Below are 18,939 nucleotides of genomic sequence, written 5' to 3' on the forward strand. Positions count from 1 at the left end.
TATTACTAATGTTGATATGTCAGGATTTACCACATATCTTCTTAACAGTATGTTTGTTTAGAGGTTGTATTCTGTCCGTTGCAATGTTTCGTTATATATGATAAGACAGGGCTAAAATGTGATGTTTATTTCCCGAATGCCAACAAATCTTTGGAGCTTAACCATTAAAAAAAAGTTTCTAGATCTTCACACACACACCCCCCTCTCAGCCTTAAAAAGCTTAAAAGGGGAAATTTAATTCAAATAATATTTTATTAACTCTTTGTTGTGTGGGGGTTTTTTTCTGATGTCTAATTGCTTATATACAGGTCTTCCATCAGGTACAAGTGATGTTGTCAAAAGTCCTTTTCAGACGCTCCGACAGCAGATCAGTCTCACAGAAATAATGAATACCAGCCGTTCAGACGCCTCTCAGTTTTTAGAAAATACAGAGGATACAGGGCTACAGGAGCACACAGATGAGAACTGCCTTTACTGTGTCTGCATTCAAATACTGGATTACCAGCATAACAACAAAGTGAACTCTTCATATAGTCATACAGGTTAGTGTTCCTTGTGGGAAAGTATGATAAAACTGAATAAAAATATTGAATTTTGTTAATCTTTAAAATTGATGAATCTATAAGGAGTTTTGTTGGTGGGTTTAGAGTGATTGGGGTTTTTTGGGGGTGGGGGTGGTTTGGGGATTTTTTTCTTACTATTGACCTTGACATTAATTCTCCTTAATAAGCTCGCTATGTAACCAATGGTATTTCTATGGTTGTTTCCATCTTTTCTGTTTCTAGTGGTGTTAGTAGTTTAATATTTCTAAAAGCTAATAAAAATATAAAATTCAGAAGCTTATTTAGTACTTACAAATTGATGTCCTGAAAAATGAGGTTTGCGGTCAAACCAATGAAAAGTCTGACTTCAAAGCAAGTCTGTACTGTAAAACAAAACAAAGGAAATCTGATTGAGGAGTCTGTTGCAGTTGAGCTGTAACTTCTGGGATTTAGTCATCTTTCTTCATATTTTGAGATTCAGAACAGATTCAGAATGATTTTCTTCCTAACCTCCTCTGCAGAGCTTGCAGTTACATAAAAAGATAATCCCATAATGGAAATTCCAATTTCTTAGTAGGAATCCTTACCATTTTACAACAGTGTTATGCATTCAGGTAGTAACACATAAAGAGTACTGTTGTCAAGGGGGAAGATGCACAAAATGTGAGGAATGTCTGAGAGAGCTCAAGTTCAGTGTTGAGAAGAGATGGCAAATAAAATTCCAGTTATAGTCTTCAATTAGCATGAGGGGATTACAGGCAAGGCAGACCCAGGCTCTTGTCAGAAGCACAAAGCTGAAGGATGGAGACCATGGATATGTGCTATAGGAATGGAAATTCCAGTTAAACATAAGGGGAAAAACTCTTCGCAGTGTAACTTGATCTCAGTTTGAAGTGAGCCCTTCTTTGAACAAGAGATTGAACTAGTTGATCTCCAGAAGTCCCTTCAGACCTGTTTTTCTATGGTACTGTTAACTGCACAATAATTAAAAGCCTGGATTTTACATTCATCTCTTTACATCCAAAACACCAAAGGCTATGGATAGTGAAACCTCCCAGAAGTATCTTACCTGTCACATCTTTCTGTTGATGAAGTCAGAGCCCTTTCTGCAAGACCTGCGGTAATTGTATGAACAAAAAGCTTGTGCAAGAGCATCTTTATTATGTTATTGATATATCCATGCTCTATTTTACATGAGTTCTACATGTGATTACAGTTTTTTAGGCTTCTGTCAGTGCTAAAAATTTGATTATTTTCACTCGAGTATTATAAGATTTTTTTAAAAATGTTATTTTTAGATGTTTTGAGTATGATTTGTCCAAAATCAAACATCTAGTTTCCAGCTGGTTTATATGCTGATAGTTACCATATGCATGCTTACCACTGTTAAAAAATAAGAAAAGCATTTGAAGTGAGGAAAAGTGTGAATAACAAAGATGCAAAATCTTGTTTCTCTCATATTTTTCAGACATTCCATATACTGACTGGTGTGGGCAGACCATACACAATCACTTAGATGTGCATTCCTCCAAATTTTCTGGAATTTCAAGCTGTAGTGATGCAGTATCCCGTGTTTCATCTAGCAGCATCAGGAGTACAGATCTTGTACTAGGTAAGTTTGAAAGCCTTATGATTATTAGAGACTATAACTCTTAAAGTATTTTTTAGGTATTGTGGAAAAATAATATTTATATATACTGCAACAAAGTAATGCTCTTAATTTAAAAAAACCAACAACAAACAAACAAACAAAAAACCGCAAAAGCCCCTCTTTGGATGCCCTAATCATTATCCAGGAAGGTAGTTGCATTATCAATGACTATGGCAGATGGCATACATTCAAACTGTTCTGCTTTAGCTTTATGACTTTTTTGCAGGTAATGTAAATGCAGCTCTGTATCTGACATTATAATCAATTGCCTTTTTCCCCCAGAGTGTTGGTAGTTTAAAAAAAACCAAAACAAACACTTTAAAAAAATAATTACTGAATTTCTGTAAAGAGAAAGACATTTCTTTTTTAGGCTTGTGTTTTACATTTTGAATTATTTTAATTTCTTATCAAGTAGCTGGTTGCTAACTTCGCCAGTATCTGATACAAACAGAACAGGTAATCACCCAATTTGTAACATGATTTAGTGATAGAGACAGCACTGTAATTGAATCTCACAGATTTTTCTAAATGTCACACAGCATTTATGAAATGCTAGTTTACCTTTTTTTTTAATATTTCCACGTTAAATTTAATGAAAATAATATTTTTGTTTGGTTTAATTTTAATGGGAACATTTGTGGTAGTTCAGAATACACGCATAAATATGTACTCGTGTGTGTGTGTAATGCTAAAACAGACTTATGTGGCATAAGATTAGCACAATCAAAGACTGTTCTGGTTAAACTCCATACTGCTGAATTTGTTTTTCTAGGAGTAAAATCAATCCCAGATGATACACCAGTGTGCAGAATACTTCTGCGGAAAGAAGTCTTACGTTTAGTAATCAATTTGAGTAGTTCAGTAGGAACTAAGGGTCATGAAACAGGACTTCTGACGTAAGTTAAATACATTTCAGATGTTTTAGCAACATTTAGTTGTATGTATTTGCAAAGATCTCTGAGATAGTGATTCACCTTATTTCTGACTTCTCAAAAAATTGTCAGGCAGGTATAATTGTAGGTCATTGGGGATGATTGAACGTAATGTAAAAGCTAAGCAAAGAATTTGCCTTTTAATATGTTTGTTCTGTCTTTAATTTCTTACTCTTCCCCATTATTTTTCAAATCAATAATTCAACTGTAGTGATGTTTCATTACGTACCCAGTATGTCATGCATCTTTAAAAAAGAAATGATAATTCTTTTTTGTTATTTGTGCCAAATAATATATATCAGATAACCAGAATAACAATCTGAAAGTAACTTCTTGAGAAACACAAATCTGCTTTAAACAAGAGTACAACTACTGGAATTAATTTATAGAAAATCTCATGTTAAAATATAGGAATATAAATCCAGGGACCATGCATGATGATAAAAAATGTAGGTATATGGGCTAGTGATGTTGGAAACTGACATACAACTGCTAAAAGAAAATGCAGAAATGCTAATTTTAGTTTTAAAAATGCTTACAGGTAATTAAGTTAGCTTTTAGTATTTTTTATTACTGCTGTACATGTGGATGCCTATTCTTTGATATACTGTTCTCTTTCAACATCATTATTTTAAGACTAGGTGATCTCAGAGATTCTGTGCAACTTTCAATTTATATATTCTGTTTCATCTCATTAATATGAAATTCTTCCAGTTTGGCACAAAATAATGCTTTCTGTTCTGATTTTCTTGCTTCATCAGATCCAGAATGTATAACGCCTATTACTGAAGAGTTCTATTTTCTTAATGATGTCAATCAAAATTTAATTGAACAGTTTTTAAAAATATGATGATAATTGTTCAAGACTTAAAATTTTGCTTTTCCTGTTGATCAGAATTAAGGAGAAATATCCCCAAGCATTTGATGACATATGCCTTTACTCTGAGGTGTCCTACTTGTTAGCACATTGTACATTTCGACTTCCATCTCGAAGGTTCATTCAGGAGCTATTTCAAGATGTACAGTTCTTACAAGTAAGTGGAAAGTTCAGATGCATTGAATGCACTAAAATGTGCCAGCTGGGTTCAGGTTTCATGTTCTGAATGCTTTCAGATATGTCTTAAAGGAAACCATTTTATGATGTTTTTCTAGTGACATTAATACTTTATCTGTCTTTGTCTTTTAGATGCATGAGGAAGCAGAGGCTATTTTAGCAACACCAACAAAACAGCCAGTAATTGATACATCAGCTGAATCCTGACCACTGTCTCATGCAGTGCATTGCATATAGACTTTCTGAAATCCTCAAACAACCTCCGAATGACTAGATAAAAAGCTTTAGAGCATCATTTTCTAGACTGTTCCAGAAGCTATTGGTACCTGAAGACTGAACTGAAAACTTTTCCTTAACCAATTACTGCCCCAGTCTTTTGTGCCCTTTGGGGAGTTATTAAATATTACCATAGTTTTAATAATAGTAATTGCTATTATATGCAAGAGCTGAGCACTGAACACCTCCACAAGTTTTCATTTCATATTTTGCCATAAATTAAAAAAAAAAAAGGACAACACACAGAGACATCTTTTATGATTGACTTCTGATTCTGTTCCAGAGAAGCAGAATGATGCCTTGCTTTGTAGTCCCTGGATACCAGGAATCGGAGAGATGAGGGTGCATTCCATTGCCAGCAATGGGGAGCCGTGCTGTAATTATGGACACCAGGGGATTAATGTTAGCCCTTCTCTGTTGGTTTTTGTATTGTTTATAACGCTACCTGGGGGGGGGGGGGGGGGGTTAACTTCAAACAGAAAGAAAAGCCTCTGAATCTGAGGTTTCCTTTAAGTTATTTTAATATTACTATAGTTGTAAACAATTTTATTAGCAGTCTCTCCAATTTCATTACACTTACGTACATGTATCTTATCTGAACCAGTTAAGGATTTTCACTACAGTTTAATTTAGAAATAACAAATCATTTAAACTTAAAATGCTGAAATCAGATTGTTTTCCCTGAATGATATGCACGTGTTTGCAGTTTCTATACTCATGCTCATATACTATGAATTTTGGTCTTACTCTTAACTAAAAACCTTTAAAAAGCATTATTTGTATCAGATAAATTAATATTTTATAAATTAAACTTGAATACATTTAATCATTGCTGCTTTTGTGAGAAGACATGAGTGTTTTCCAAGTTCCATGGAAACAGCCTTTTATAAAAACAAAGTTTTAATTGGAATTTTCAATGGATTAGTGATCAAGCATCAAATAGTACTAATAATTGTAGTGAAAAGCCTTAAGTAGCAAATTTTGAAGCAACAGTAATTATAATTTTATATTAGCATTTGACTTGACTTCCCCAATTACTTCCACAAGGGTCTGTTTCTCTCCACTGAGTGGGGAGGAAGACAAAACTGGGTGCTGCAAGTGTCCTTTTGGAGAGAGAAACTTTTTCAGCTGTCTGAAATTCAGAGATACAGAATGCTCCCAGCTGTCATGGACGTTGCTTGGAGCTGGAGACGTATGTTGGGCCCTTGGCATGTTGTATTTGAAACAGTCACTTTTCCTCATCTGACAATTCTTGTTTGACCTATGTACCCTAAATGTGCTCTCATTGGCTGGTGGCAGTGGTTTTTTCCCAAGGCACAATGAAGTGTTAAAGTATTCAGTAGTTTAGGGTACAGTGGCTTGGCACATTGAGGTAAGCTGCCCCTGTAAACATTTTAAAAGGCAGCAGTGAGAATACTGCTTGTCTTTTTGTCATCTTATTTCAAAACATATCTAGTGGTCTTGAACGAGAGAGTTGTAATTTGCAGTGAGAAGCTGAAAAAAACCCTATAGCACCTTTACTAGGTGCCTCAAGAGAAAAATTTGACAAATAGGTAATAATCAAAGCCTAGTGAGAGATGAAAGACTTGTTGCTGCTTCTTAGTCTATGTCCTGATCTTGGTGTTTGGCTTTTTGGACTTCAGGAAGCTGGTATTACCTTGTAAGTGTGAGCTCAAGCTGAGCATAGTGAAAGAATTATTGCCAGGCTTCAGAGCATCTCTGAGGTTTCCTATTGCCTCCTGACAGGGCTGCACAGAAGTCCTGTTATTCAGGGCTTTGCTGTGGAGCCAGTTGAAAGCAAGTCCCATAACTTTTTTTTTCCCAGTTACACTTCTATTATCATGTGCTTATTAAAGGTATACTAGGTGAGAGTAAAATCTGATAACTGTAAAAGACCTTTGGGGACATGCTAGAAACCACGTTTGTAATTTGCTAGAAGCCCCCCATCTCCTTGGTTATTAACTCCTGATTCTGGTTCCCTGGATAGTTTTATTTTGAACAGATTTGTATGTTCAGTAAAGAATGTGGATTTTCTTTGGACTATTTTTGTAACACAGATGGATAGCAATGCCACAGCATGCAGAAATTGCACATTTTGCTTGAATTGCTTTGTAAAATACACTATTTTATTAGAGAAATGTAATTTATGCCAAAAAAGCGTAACATGCCATTTTGCTACTGAATAGGGTGTTTTAGCACAGGAATAAATGTCTTGGGGTGGGGGGGGAAGGCAGATGTCTTCTAGATTTAATTGAAAAAATTCTTTCAATACTGGGCTGTCAGCATCCCTAAAAATGCATTACAAGAGATGATGTAAATTAATCATTCTGAGGAGGGAAGGGATCAAGAAAAATCTCAAGACTTATTCCCCTGTCCCATGTGGTGGTGGTAGTTGGTTTTTTTTTTTAGTAACACGCTGCTACATGTTTGGAGGTTCTAGTGGTTGTAGGTCACTGAACAGACATTGAAATCTGATTTATATTGTATACCTGTAATATAGAAAGAAAAAGTATTTATATTTTTTCCATAAGAATATTGCATTGAGCTGTGTATAATTTAAACAGAGGTTTGTCCCAAAATGATATTGCCTACCTTGATTTTTTGTGTGTGTAGTTTTTTCCTCTTTTTTTGTATAGCGTGTACAGTTCATCTCTATGCACATTAAAAGCCTCCTGAAGTGTAATCTTATCAAAGGGATGCATTGTTAATAAAATGTGCTTAAACTTCTTAAAGTTGTTCTGCTCTCATCTGTACCTCTCAGCATTAGAAATGGGTTGGAATTTTATTGATATTTGTAAGTTACTAATTAACTAGAACAACCTGAAGCTTTCCAAATAAACTTTTTTTAATCGAAAATATATTTTACATTAATGGTTTGTAAGATGTCTTATAAAAATAGTTTCATAGTTTGCCTTTTTTAAAAATTAAAAAAAGAGTACTGATACTGAGAAATCATTTTCCATTATGTGATGTTTGCACATTAAGTATTAGCATTTTGACAACAGATGTGAAAGTTGAATTATAAACAATGACAGAAATAAACAGTTTTCAGTTTTGAAATCATTCAACCATTAATGTAAGACAGATGTTTTAAAAAATTATACATGCCCTCCACCCACCCATGCAAAAATCCTTTTCTAATTTTTAGTTCTAGTGCCTGGACTGTATTGTTTGACTTTGGCGTTATGCTCTTTGGAATCTTCTGTTTGTGTGCTTTTAAGCACAGGTAGTTTCATGAAACACCACCTGTCAGAACCAGCAAGCAGATTTATAGATAAAAAGGAGCTAACTTCTCATCGCATCACCAAGCAAACTGTTTCCTTGCTTCAAGATAATGAAATTTCATTAGTGCAAAATCTCCCCAGGAAAAGACCAAGGGAGCTGTGTCTGCCAGAGCTGAGGTGGGAACTCCAACCAGGCCAAATTGTCTCACCTCACCATGAAGAACACATTTAAAATGAAGGCATCTATTCTGTTCTGTTGACTGGCAAACTGGTAACAATGGACGAGGAGAAGGCTGAGGTACTCAACAACTTCTTTGCCTCAGTCTTCAAAGGCATTCTCTCATCCCACACCTCCCAAGTGGATGGACTGCAAAGCAGGGACTTGGGGAGCAAAGTCCCTCCCACTGTTAGAGACCCCCTGAGTAACCTGAACATACATAAGTCTATGGGACCTCATGAGATGGATCTCAGACTCTTGAGGGAATTGGCTGATGTAGTTGCCAAGCCACTCTCCATCATATTTGAAGTCATGGCAGTCAGGTTAAGTCCCTGGTAACCGGAAAAAGGGAAACATTGCACCCATTTCTAAAAAGTATAGAAAGAAGGACCCTGGGAGCTACTGACCTGTCAGCCTCACCTCTGTGCCTGGGAAGATCATGGAACAGATCTTCCCAGAAGCTATGTTAAGGCACATGGAAGACAAGGAGGTGATTCGAGACATCCAGCGTGGCTTCACCAAGGGCAAGTCTTGCCTGACCAACCTAGTGGCCTTCTATGATGGAGTGACTACATCAGCGGACAAGGGAAGAGCTAAGGATGTCATCTATCTGGACTTCTATAAGGCCTTTGACACTGTCCCACACAACATCCTTCTCTCTAAATTGGAGAGATATGGATTTGATGGATGGACTGTTTGGTGGATAAGGAATTGGATGGAGATAAGCGACAAGTGGTGCCCCTCAGGGGTCTATATTGGGACCAGTGCTGTTTCAGTATCTTCATCAATGACATAGACAATGGGATTGAGTGCACGCTCAGCAAAATTGCAATGACACCAAGCTGAGTGGTGCAGTTGACACACCTGAAGGACAGGGGTGCCATCCAGAGGTGCCGCGATGAGAGACGGGACACTGCTTGATGCAAGCAAATGTCAATTTATTGTATACAATCACAAGTTTATATATATTATCAGAGGCCAAGCTCTTTAAACAGATTGGTTCTTTAAACTAAGCATTACATACTAGGCAATCCCTAATTGGTTAACTACAAACAAAGAACACTTTAAGTAAGTTTCTACAGTCATCAATTAACAGCAACATGTTACTTCTTGGCACCATCAGTTCCTCATTCCCTTATCTTTTCTCGGCCTGTGGGTTGTTATCTATTCACATTCCTTGTCCTCCCGAGGTTTACAGCTGTCCTCCCAAGGTTTATGGCTGACAAGCTCCAGCACATCCCCACTTATCAGCTGGACCATACTTGGAGACTTGCCTCTCAGGCCCTGTCTCACATCTCCCCCTTCCTGTTGCACAAAAAGAACTTTCTTCATAGAGCGTGCTATCCACTTTTGTAGACACTGCAACAAACAGGGTAAAAAGAGTAACAAGAAGACAAAAGATTGCCATTTGATTTTCATTCAGTCATTGATTAATTACCATTTGATTATTGTTTGATGATTAATAAACCCCTTTTAGGTAGCTCCATAACAATGACTTCTTTTAATAATTCACCTGCGACAAAAATTGGCATAGTCAGCACCATGGCAGATTCAATCACTGACTACTTACAGAGGCATGGAGTTAACACCACCAAAATTTTCAGATGACTGGGCATGAGAAAAGCAGGATAATTGGAATAAGATAAAAGAACAGTTAAACCTTGTAAGAGGGAAACTGAAAGATGGTAAAGAGAAGAGGATAAGATGCAAAATATTTGGAATGTGTTTGGGAGCTTCATAACAGTATAAGAAATTTAAAGAACAGGAGAGTGTTACAAGATGTGGTTAAACAAAGAAAGCAACAAGAAATGCTGTTATATCTGTGAATAGAGCAATTGCAGAAACATTTAGTGGAGGAAAAATAAAAATGCAGGAATTCTGAGGATAAACTAGAATTTATGAGAATTTTGGCTCCCAGTCTGCTAGATCCTGTGAAACTTTGTAAGCTAATTGTTTCCCTGCAAGATTGGGATGGAGATCTTTGGGACGATTCCCACCAAGAACTTTGTGATGAGAGTGAATTAGATGAATCAGAATTTAAGGTAGCCCCTATTATTAAAATTGAGATATTTGCTGGATCTCAAGGGAGCAACCAGAGAGATACCATAAAGGCTATTCCATAGGACCCCCTTCAAATGGCCAATCTGCACTAAAAATGTGGGTGGAAGCCTGGAAAAAGCAAGACTGAATATCTGTGGCATGTCTCCTTAAGTGGAGGTGATCATATTATGTTAGATCAAAGTGAAGTGTATGGCTTTTGGGGACCAGGAGGGACCAGCTCCTAACACTGAACCACACTCTATTACATGGCGAGTAGCATATCAGGGAGGGGGCATAGACCCTCAGGACAGCGGGGAGCCCAGTGCTATACCAATAAGATCATTAAGTGAACTTTCTGCTGCTGCTACAAAAGCAGCCTGCTCTCAGGCTATGTACAACAGGGGTGCATATGGTAATTATTCATCCCAACAAAGAAGAAATCAGGCCAAAATGCCAGGAGGACTGCATAGATGAACAAAGAGCTCCTGGACAAAATAAAAAAAACAAACAAACAAACAAAAACAAAAAAAAAAAAAAAAAAAAAAAAAAGAAAGCCTACAGAAGGTGAAAGCAAGGACAGGTAGCCCAGGAAGAATACAGAGAAATTGTCCAAGCATCCAGGGATGAGGTTAGGAAAACTAAAGCCCTGATAGAGTTAAATCTGGCCAGGGACATGAAAACAAGCAAAGCTTCTATAAGTATGATGGCAATAAAAGGAAGACAAGGGAAAATGTGGGCCCTCTCTGGAAGGAAACGGGAGACCTGGTTACCCAGGACATGGAGAAGGCTGAGATACTCAATGTTTTCTTTGCCTTGGTCTTCACCAACAAGTGCTCCAGTCACACTGCCCAAGTTGCAGTACGCAAAGGCAGGGACTGGGAGAATGAAGAACCGCCCACTGTAGGAGATCAGGTTTGAGACCATCTAAGGAACCTGGCTTGTTTCCCCCACACCCGTTAAAATTGTATGTCTGGGCATTGTGATGCACCATGGCGTTTTATCATAAGAATGTGCCTTAAAAGGTTGAGTTTGATAAGTAGGAGGACTGGGAAGTGAGTATGCCAATTAAGATTGGTACGAAGATGAAGTATTCTACAAGCAGCTGGGAGAAGTCTCACAATCGCTAGCCCTTGTTCTTGTGGAAGACTTCAATTTACCAGATGTCCACTGGAAATACAACACAGTGGAGAGGAAACAGTCTAGAAGGTTCCTGAAGTGTGTAGAACAACTTCCTGACACAGCTGTTAAGTGAGCCAACCAGGGGAGATGCCCCACTTGACCTACTGTTTATGAACAGAGAAAAACTTATGGGTGATGTGGTGGTTGGAGGCTATCCCTGTCTCTGCCCCTGTAGGTCCCTAAGCCATGAGACTGCTGATAAGGGGAGCCCCTGATGTTCTAAAATCCTGCCTCATTGCAAAAAGTTATGAAATAAGACAAAACATAGAACATAATGCTCAGGAGGGTCAGGACAGGCACTCCCACCTCCGACCCATCCCGACCTGGACAGATGTGGTGCATGGTATTGTAAATCATAGTTGAGAAATGGGGTGGGATGAACCAACACCAGCAGGGCAATCCTGAGCTGATGCAGACACCAGATGGATCTGGCAAGTAAAAGAGACTCTGCAGAACCCCTGACACTTTCCCCGATCTCTTAAACCCTGCAATGGAAGATTATCAAAGAGGTAACACAGATGGCCCTCATATTTATGTTCTAATTGGCCCCCAAAGACAACTAGAGACATTTTAAAGTGACACAGTAGCTCAAATTTCAATACTTTCAAATTTGGATGCTCAAAGAATTAATGTTAAGCCCAGCCGACAAAGGGTTAAAATAATAGGATTTACCAGCAAAAGTTAAATATGCCCTGTAGCTAAAGTAAAATTGTTATTGCCAGGGGAGAAAAGGATATCAAGGCACCAATTAGCAGTAGTTTCAGGGAAGGAAAATGTTTTAGGCTTTGATGTATTACAAGGACGAGTTTGGAAAATGCCGGACAGTAGTGTTTGGTCTTTTGGCTGCCGAGAGCATAATTGGTTAGCAGCTACCCGTGTGTGTCAGTGAACTGGCATAGTTTGCTTGCTGTGAGCTGCATCCACACTGCCTGACTCAAAAATAATGAATGTCCCTCAGTATCCTATCTCTGCAGCTGACCAGATGGGAATTGCAGAGTTCATAGCTGACCTAGAAAAACATACGTGATCTCCCAAATGCAGTCTCATATAATTCCCCAGTGTGGCTGTTGACGTGGAAGGCTCGGACACAACTTGTACGACCAATGTGATCAAGTTAGTGCCACTTTATTAAGGGTTACACAGCAATTTATACTCTACAGGTGCTATTAATAGACCCACACCAATTTATACCCCCAGCTAAAAATACACACGCTACTCAGGCTTTGTTATGTAAAGGTGATAGGTTAAAACTACTCGTTCACACGCTTCCATCTCCCCTATGATTGGTCCCGGTGTGGCACCCACACGCTGCTCCCCCCTTGTGCAGGCATCCTGCTTTTTCTGATCTTTCTGTCCAACTCTCTTATCTCTCTGTGAATACACAGTTTCTTTGTCTCCCTTGGCCTTGCATATGTCCTTCAAAACACCTGCAGCTTGTTACAGCTTCGACCTGCTCAGCCTGCTATTACAACAAAGTTACTTGATCTGGATTGCTCATAATATGTCCCTTGTCTTCCAGCCACTCCACATGTGGCCACTTAAAACAACAGATGGGAGATGGCGCTTAACCCTACACTATAGAAAGTTAAGTGCAAACACTGCTCCTCTTACGGCTGCCGTCCCAAACACTGTAAGATTAACTGCTATCCTACAAGCTGCTGCTCACCCCTGGATGGTGATACGACATGTAAAATATATGTTCTTTATGGTGCCACTGCAAGAGGAGGATAAAAGAAAAATTGCTTTTACTTGGGATGGGATACAATTTACTTTTAACAGACTTCCTTAGGGCTATAAGCATTCATAGAATCATAGAATCATTTAGGTTGGAAAACACATCTCAAAAGATCATCAAGTCCACCTGTAAACCTAACATTGAAATGCACCACTAACCCATGTCCCTTAAGCACCACATCTACGCGTTTTTTAAATACCTCCAGGGACAGTGATTCCACCACTTTCCTGGGCAGCCTGTTCCAATGCTTGACCACCCTTTCAGGGAAGAAGGTTTTCCTAACAGCCAATCTAAACCTCCCCTGGTGCAACTAGAGGCCATTTCCTCTCGTCCTATCACTTGTTACTTGGGAGAAGAGACCAACACCCACCTCGCTACAACCTCCTTTCCGGTAGTTGTAGAGTGTGATAAGGTCTGCCCTGAGCCTCCTTTTTTTCCAGGCTAAACAACCCAGTTCCCTCAGCCGTTCCTCATAAGACTTGTTCTTTAGACCCTTCAACAGCTTCGTTGCTCCTCTTTGGACACACTCCAGCACTTCAATGTCCCTCTTGTAGTGAGTGGCCCCAAACTGAACACAGTAATCAAGGTGCAGCCTCACCAGTGCCAAGTGCAGGGGGTCAATCACTTCACTAGTCCTGCTGGCTACACTATTTCTGATACAAGCCAGGGTGCTGTTGGCCTTCTTGGCCACCTGGGCACACTGGGGGCTCACATTCAGCCGGCTGTCAACCAGCACCCCCAAGTCCTTTTCCGCCAGGCAGCTTTCCAGCCATTCTTCCCCAAGGCTGTAGCATTGCGTGGGTTTCTCATGACCTAATTTTGAGAAACCTAATTTTAAGAAAAAAACCCTAATTTTAAGAAAATATGGGTTTTTCAGATGCACAGAAGGCAAGTAAATCATCCGTAATTGGTTGGAATCAGGAACTTACCTGCCTTTGTAATAGTGGTGGTGTGGGTGTGAAGGTCTAGGATTAGAAATGAAAAGTTTCTAGGGAGGAGCTATAGCCTTTTTATACACCAAGTAAAAGTTTCAGTAAAGGGTGCAACTGGCCAAACTGAAAAGGCTTATTTTTGTAAATCTTTAAAATATAAGTTGGGAAAACAGATAGGGATCCATAAATTCCTATATACAAACAGGGTAAAAAGAGTAACAAGAAGACAAAACCGACTAAGGCATAAACAATCGTCTTCACTAAACTTCTTAACCATCCTGACAGCCCCCATCCTCCAAAAAATTTATCCAACCAATCCCAGCTGTTTTCTTGTGAAAGTTTAAAGACTACAGCTTTAAGTTGTTGAATGCTGGCATGAACCGATTCCGAATGGTCAGAGAGATTCATGCAGCACATGCCATCAAAATCCTTACAGCTGTGTCCTTGCGCTAGAAGCAAAAAATCTATAGCGGCCCTATTTTGCAGTGAAGCATGGTGAACACTGTCTACATCTAATAAAAGACCAGACAATGCATTGCTAGTAGCATTCGTTTCTTTAGCAAGCCAGTAGCCAAGCTTATCTAAAGTCGCTAATGCTCTTCCAGCGGCCGCTCCAGGTTTAAAAAAGGAGGCAGCAAAGCGTTGGCTAAAAGACCAAAACTCCACGTGGTCATCACAATCGGGAGCATATGCATGAATGCCACGCTTTGCCCTATGAGAGAGACGGTGCTGTAAAATCATAGATGTATTAGGAGTCAGGACAGAAAGGCATCCGAGGCTACATGGACCTAACTATTAATTTCATTAACAAGACAGCCTTCACACCATCGTTTGGCTAATACTACTCTACACCACCATTCCTTTTTACAGTTATAACACACACATAAGACCCAAGGCTTACAGCGCCCGCATATAGTACAAGAAATTCCTGCGACTGATACTTCTCTACATTTTCAGTCCACAGCATTCAGTTTATACTGCTTCAGTTATTCATGATCCCAGAAGGTTCAGAAGCTTGTTGATCGAGGGGATGATCCGGAGGATGATCGGAGTCCTCACCGGATGATTGTGGTAGGGATTAACGGAAGGGTCGTACGTTCTTTGCCGGAATCCACCTGGGGCCTTTTTCTGTGGAAACACAAGCATAACGTCTTCCCCATGTCACAAGAGGATATGGTCCCATAATCTTACCTGTTTCTGGATCACGGACCAACACCGGAGGTTTAATTCATGCCTCAAGTGAAGCATTCGCATTAAAATGCCGAACTATCGGAGGATTATTATCTATTAAAGAACAATTCAAAAAATTGAAAACATACAGAGCTTTCTTTAGTCGTTCCTCAGGGGTTGCAGTCCCCATTCCCCCTTTTTGTTGTTGTAGTAAGCGTTTCAAAGACTGATGAGAGTGTTCAATCAAAGATTGACCTGTAGGGGAATGAGGAGTACCAGTAATGTGAGTTATGCCCCATGAGGCAAGGAAGTCCTTTGTTGCAGCTGAGATATATGCGAGACCGTTGTCCGTTTTTATTTGGGAGGGTATGCCCAAGGTGGCAAAAGCATGCATCAAATGCTTGCAGACATCGCGAGCTTTCTCTCCTGTGTGACAAGAAGAAAACAGAGCACCTGAAAAGGTGTCAATAGAGGAATGGACATATTTTAATTTACCAAACTCTGGATAATGTGTAACGTCCATTTGCCATAGTTGTAAGCTCTGTAGTCCTCTAGGATTAACCCCTCCTGCTATGGACGGAAAAGAATGCCTTTGGCAGTCAGGACATACAGCGATAATATAGACGCTTGATGGGAGGTAAGCCCAAACTGCCGTTTGACACCTCCAGCATTCTGGTAAAAGAAAGAATGGCTTAGTTTAGCCTGTGCTAGACGATCTGGTAGGACTTGTATGATATTTGGTATTTTTCATCTTTTGATTTGGATGAATCTCCTGAATCTTGAAATAGATATTTAAATAACATGTTTAAATAGGGTTTTTTAGTTTTACTACAGTTTTTAATTAATATAAGACTATGGAACAATGAGTTTTTGTTTCTACATTAATTGCCGCGGAAACATGATCCAGTTCTAACTTTAAATATTGAATAATATATATGAAAACAGTTAAAGACAGAGCAGTATTTTCCATTTAATAGTTCTAAGGAAATTGAAAGCATATGTTTAAGCCATGTGTCATTTATTTTGGTTGTTTATCTTGATATGGAGAAATAGTGTGAAATGGGGACAACGGACATCGATTGTGATTGTATATGTCTGCTCAAGGAATGTGGGTATGGTGACTAGTCATGGGTGCGGTGTCTGGTCACATAGGCACACAGCTCTGAGGAGACAACTACAGTTTTGAGGAGACGCCTGCCCTTCTTCCTCTAACAAAGGGGCTATTTAAAAAAGAATGAGAAAAGGATGAGAGACATTCCAATGCTATCTAGAGGGAGGGAGTGCTAAGTCTCCTTGCTGGAGAGGATCAGATGGTCACAAGGACATGAATCACCTACAAACCTGCAAGACCACCACATTCCAGGCAAAGGACTGATAAGCTAATTAACATACAAAGCAAGAGTAAGGGGGTTTAGGTAGCAAATATGTATAGGCATTAATTGAATATTCTTTTGTTTTATTGTATAAATGTGAGATGGTTCATCACTTCGGGCATGCACGCTTGTGGAGGAGCGATCCCCCGTGCATCTGCGCGCAATAAACATACCTACTTTATAACTTTCGAGTTATAGAGTCTAATTCCGCACGTCAGTTTGACGAGCCAGGCAGGAGGATTTCTGCTCTGCTGAGGGACCAGCTGCAGAGCGGATGCTCCTAGGCGCGCCCCAGGATATTTCCTCGGAGGAGCCTCCTCTTCTCAGCTGTTCACCCGGGAGCAGAAGAGAAACCCCTGGATCCACGGATAAAACAGTATGTTTAGAAACGGGGCGGCTGGTGAGACGCAGGGAGACGTCCGGCGCGCAGCGTAGTCCCCAGGAGGAAAGGTACCTTGGGAGGGGGTTTGCTGACCAAGGGGTGGCCGCTAGCGATCTTGAGGGCAGATCGAGCAAACCCGAGGTTACTGCCATTCCTAAAAGCCCGGAGGCCTCGTGATGGAAAGCGGGGGGCAGGACGGAATAAGGCGGAATCTCACAGTAACAAGTAACAAGAGGGACCTCATAGCAAAAGTAAAAAGGAAACTTTTGCGTAGGAAAAAAAAAAAAAAAAAAAAAAAAGGGGGAAGTTAAAAACTTCCTTTAGGTTTAGAATTGGGGAATTCCTAGAATGTAACAACTGAAATAGCACTCTGTGTCTTGTTTGTTCTATGTGTTGTCTTGTTACATGTTGAAAACTTGGAGTTATGAAATGTATGTTGAAAAATAATAATATTCTGGTAATTCTAGGCAAATACCGGAAAACTTAACACTCTGCTTAAGACCAGGAAAAAATTGGGGTTTTGTTTGTTGTTTGGTTTTTTTGGCAATTGTTCATTGAAATGCATACTTTGTGAACTGTCACTGTTCCTATTGGTTGTACACAAGTGCACGGTACTGTATAACATACTGCTTGTGTGACTGAGGGCTGCCCGGAGAGTGTGAATGGTGTGATTGAGATGCACATTTTGATTTTCTGTGTATAGCTTAATTATTTTGACTGAGTGTGAGTGCAAGAGTGCTTGAGACACGCGTTTGAGTGCAAAACGAGTAAAGAGCTCTATCCGCGTTTCCGACCTTGGGTGGCTAAGGTGGCCGGAGAATAACAAAGTAATTAAAATTGCGAAATGGGAAATGGAAGAAGTTAGCCCTGTGAAAAATCACCCTTGGGTTGTATATTAAAACATTGGAGGGATATCGTAGGACAGGGTGGTACCGAAAATAGAAGGAAATTGATTAAATATTGTAATCAGTGGTGGCCTTTGTATAAATCAGGGAGTGATGCGAAATGGCCTCAGGAGGGAGGAACGTTAGTTTATAACACTCTCCTGCAATTAATGTTGTTTCTGAGAAGAGAGGGAAAATGGGACGAAGTATCATATGCAGACACGTTCTTCGTCCTCCAGGACAAACCTGAGTGGCAAAAGGACTGTGGATTAGTACCCCCTCGGGATCCTATCGTACTAGCACTACAAAGAGAGGATAGGAGGGAGCATAAAGGAAGGTTGAAAAGATGTTCCTCAGCATGTAGTATTGGACAAAGGTGTATCAAATTAAACGGAGAACAAGAGCCCAAATTAAATGATTTATTCAATCCACCTTATAGAGTGGAGAGACAAGGTTCGGCCGGGGCTCCCAGTCCACCCCCAGGCGAACAAGAAGAAGAAATCCCACAAGTTATTTCTAAAGAAAGCCAAACACCCGCTCCCACACAAGGAAACACAAAACCCGCCATTACGGCTCCAAATAGTCCGGTGTCTTCACGCACCAGACAGAAGTCTATCTTACAGGCACCCCTCCGAGAAGCCATAAATCCGGACGGAGGAACAATGAAAATAAAAGTTCCGTTCACGGGCGCTGATCTGAGAGAATGGAAAGAGGTTGCCCGAGAATACCGTAATGATCCGATAAAGACGGCACAGAATTTTAAATTTCTAATAAAACAGCACAATCCTGACTGGAGTGATATACAATTATTATTAGATTGTTTGACTGAAACTGAAAAGCAACTAGTCATAAAAACAGCGGGGGATCTCACGAAGGAACACTATAATATAAAGGGAGATATTTATAGAGAATGGTTTCCTTTGTTGGGCCCGGAATGGGACCCAAACTGCGCCGCTGAAATGGGAAAATTACAGGCATACCAGGAATGGATATTCAGAGGAATGGAGAAAGCAATTCCTAGAACAATAAATTGGGCAGCATTATACAAGGTTAGACAGGGTCCCTCTGAAACACCTTCAGAATTCTTAGACAGAATAAGAGATGCAATGCGCCGGCACACGTCTCTGGACCCAAATTCGGAGGTAGGCACACAGCAACTAATATCCCTCTTTTTGGGACAATCACAGGGGGATATTAGGCGCAAGTTGCAAAAATTGAGACCTCCTGAAAATAAAGACTTGGAAAAATTAGTAGAGGAAGCATGGAGAATATTTAGTAATCGAGAAGAAGGTTACAAGCAGGACCAAAAGAAAATATTAGCAGTAGTAAGAGAGAATGAGAATCGAAA

The 18,939-nt window shown here is 39.7% G+C and overlaps 1 protein-coding gene across 7 annotated transcripts in view; it reads left to right on the plus strand.

Annotated features, from left to right (window-relative positions):
- LOC119140644 (rapamycin-insensitive companion of mTOR-like) overlaps window positions 1–7,183 on the plus strand; it is a 109,346-nt gene extending 102,163 nt beyond the window's left edge. For all 7 annotated transcript variants that reach the window (XM_037372135.1, XM_037372137.1, XM_037372136.1 and 4 more), the window contains 5 exons: window positions 309–542; window positions 2,011–2,154; window positions 2,966–3,089; window positions 4,021–4,159; window positions 4,312–7,183. In XM_037372135.1, the coding sequence (XP_037228032.1) occupies window positions 309–542; window positions 2,011–2,154; window positions 2,966–3,089; window positions 4,021–4,159; window positions 4,312–4,386 (716 nt within the window). In that variant the 3' untranslated portion in view covers window positions 4,387–7,183. The remainder of the gene's footprint in view (window positions 1–308; window positions 543–2,010; window positions 2,155–2,965; window positions 3,090–4,020; window positions 4,160–4,311) is intronic.
- Window positions 7,184–18,939: the final 11,756 nt, after the last annotated feature.

This window comes from Falco rusticolus, chromosome W (genome assembly GCF_015220075.1).
Source record: "Falco rusticolus isolate bFalRus1 chromosome W, bFalRus1.pri, whole genome shotgun sequence".
Taxonomy (NCBI): domain Eukaryota; kingdom Metazoa; phylum Chordata; class Aves; order Falconiformes; family Falconidae; genus Falco; species Falco rusticolus.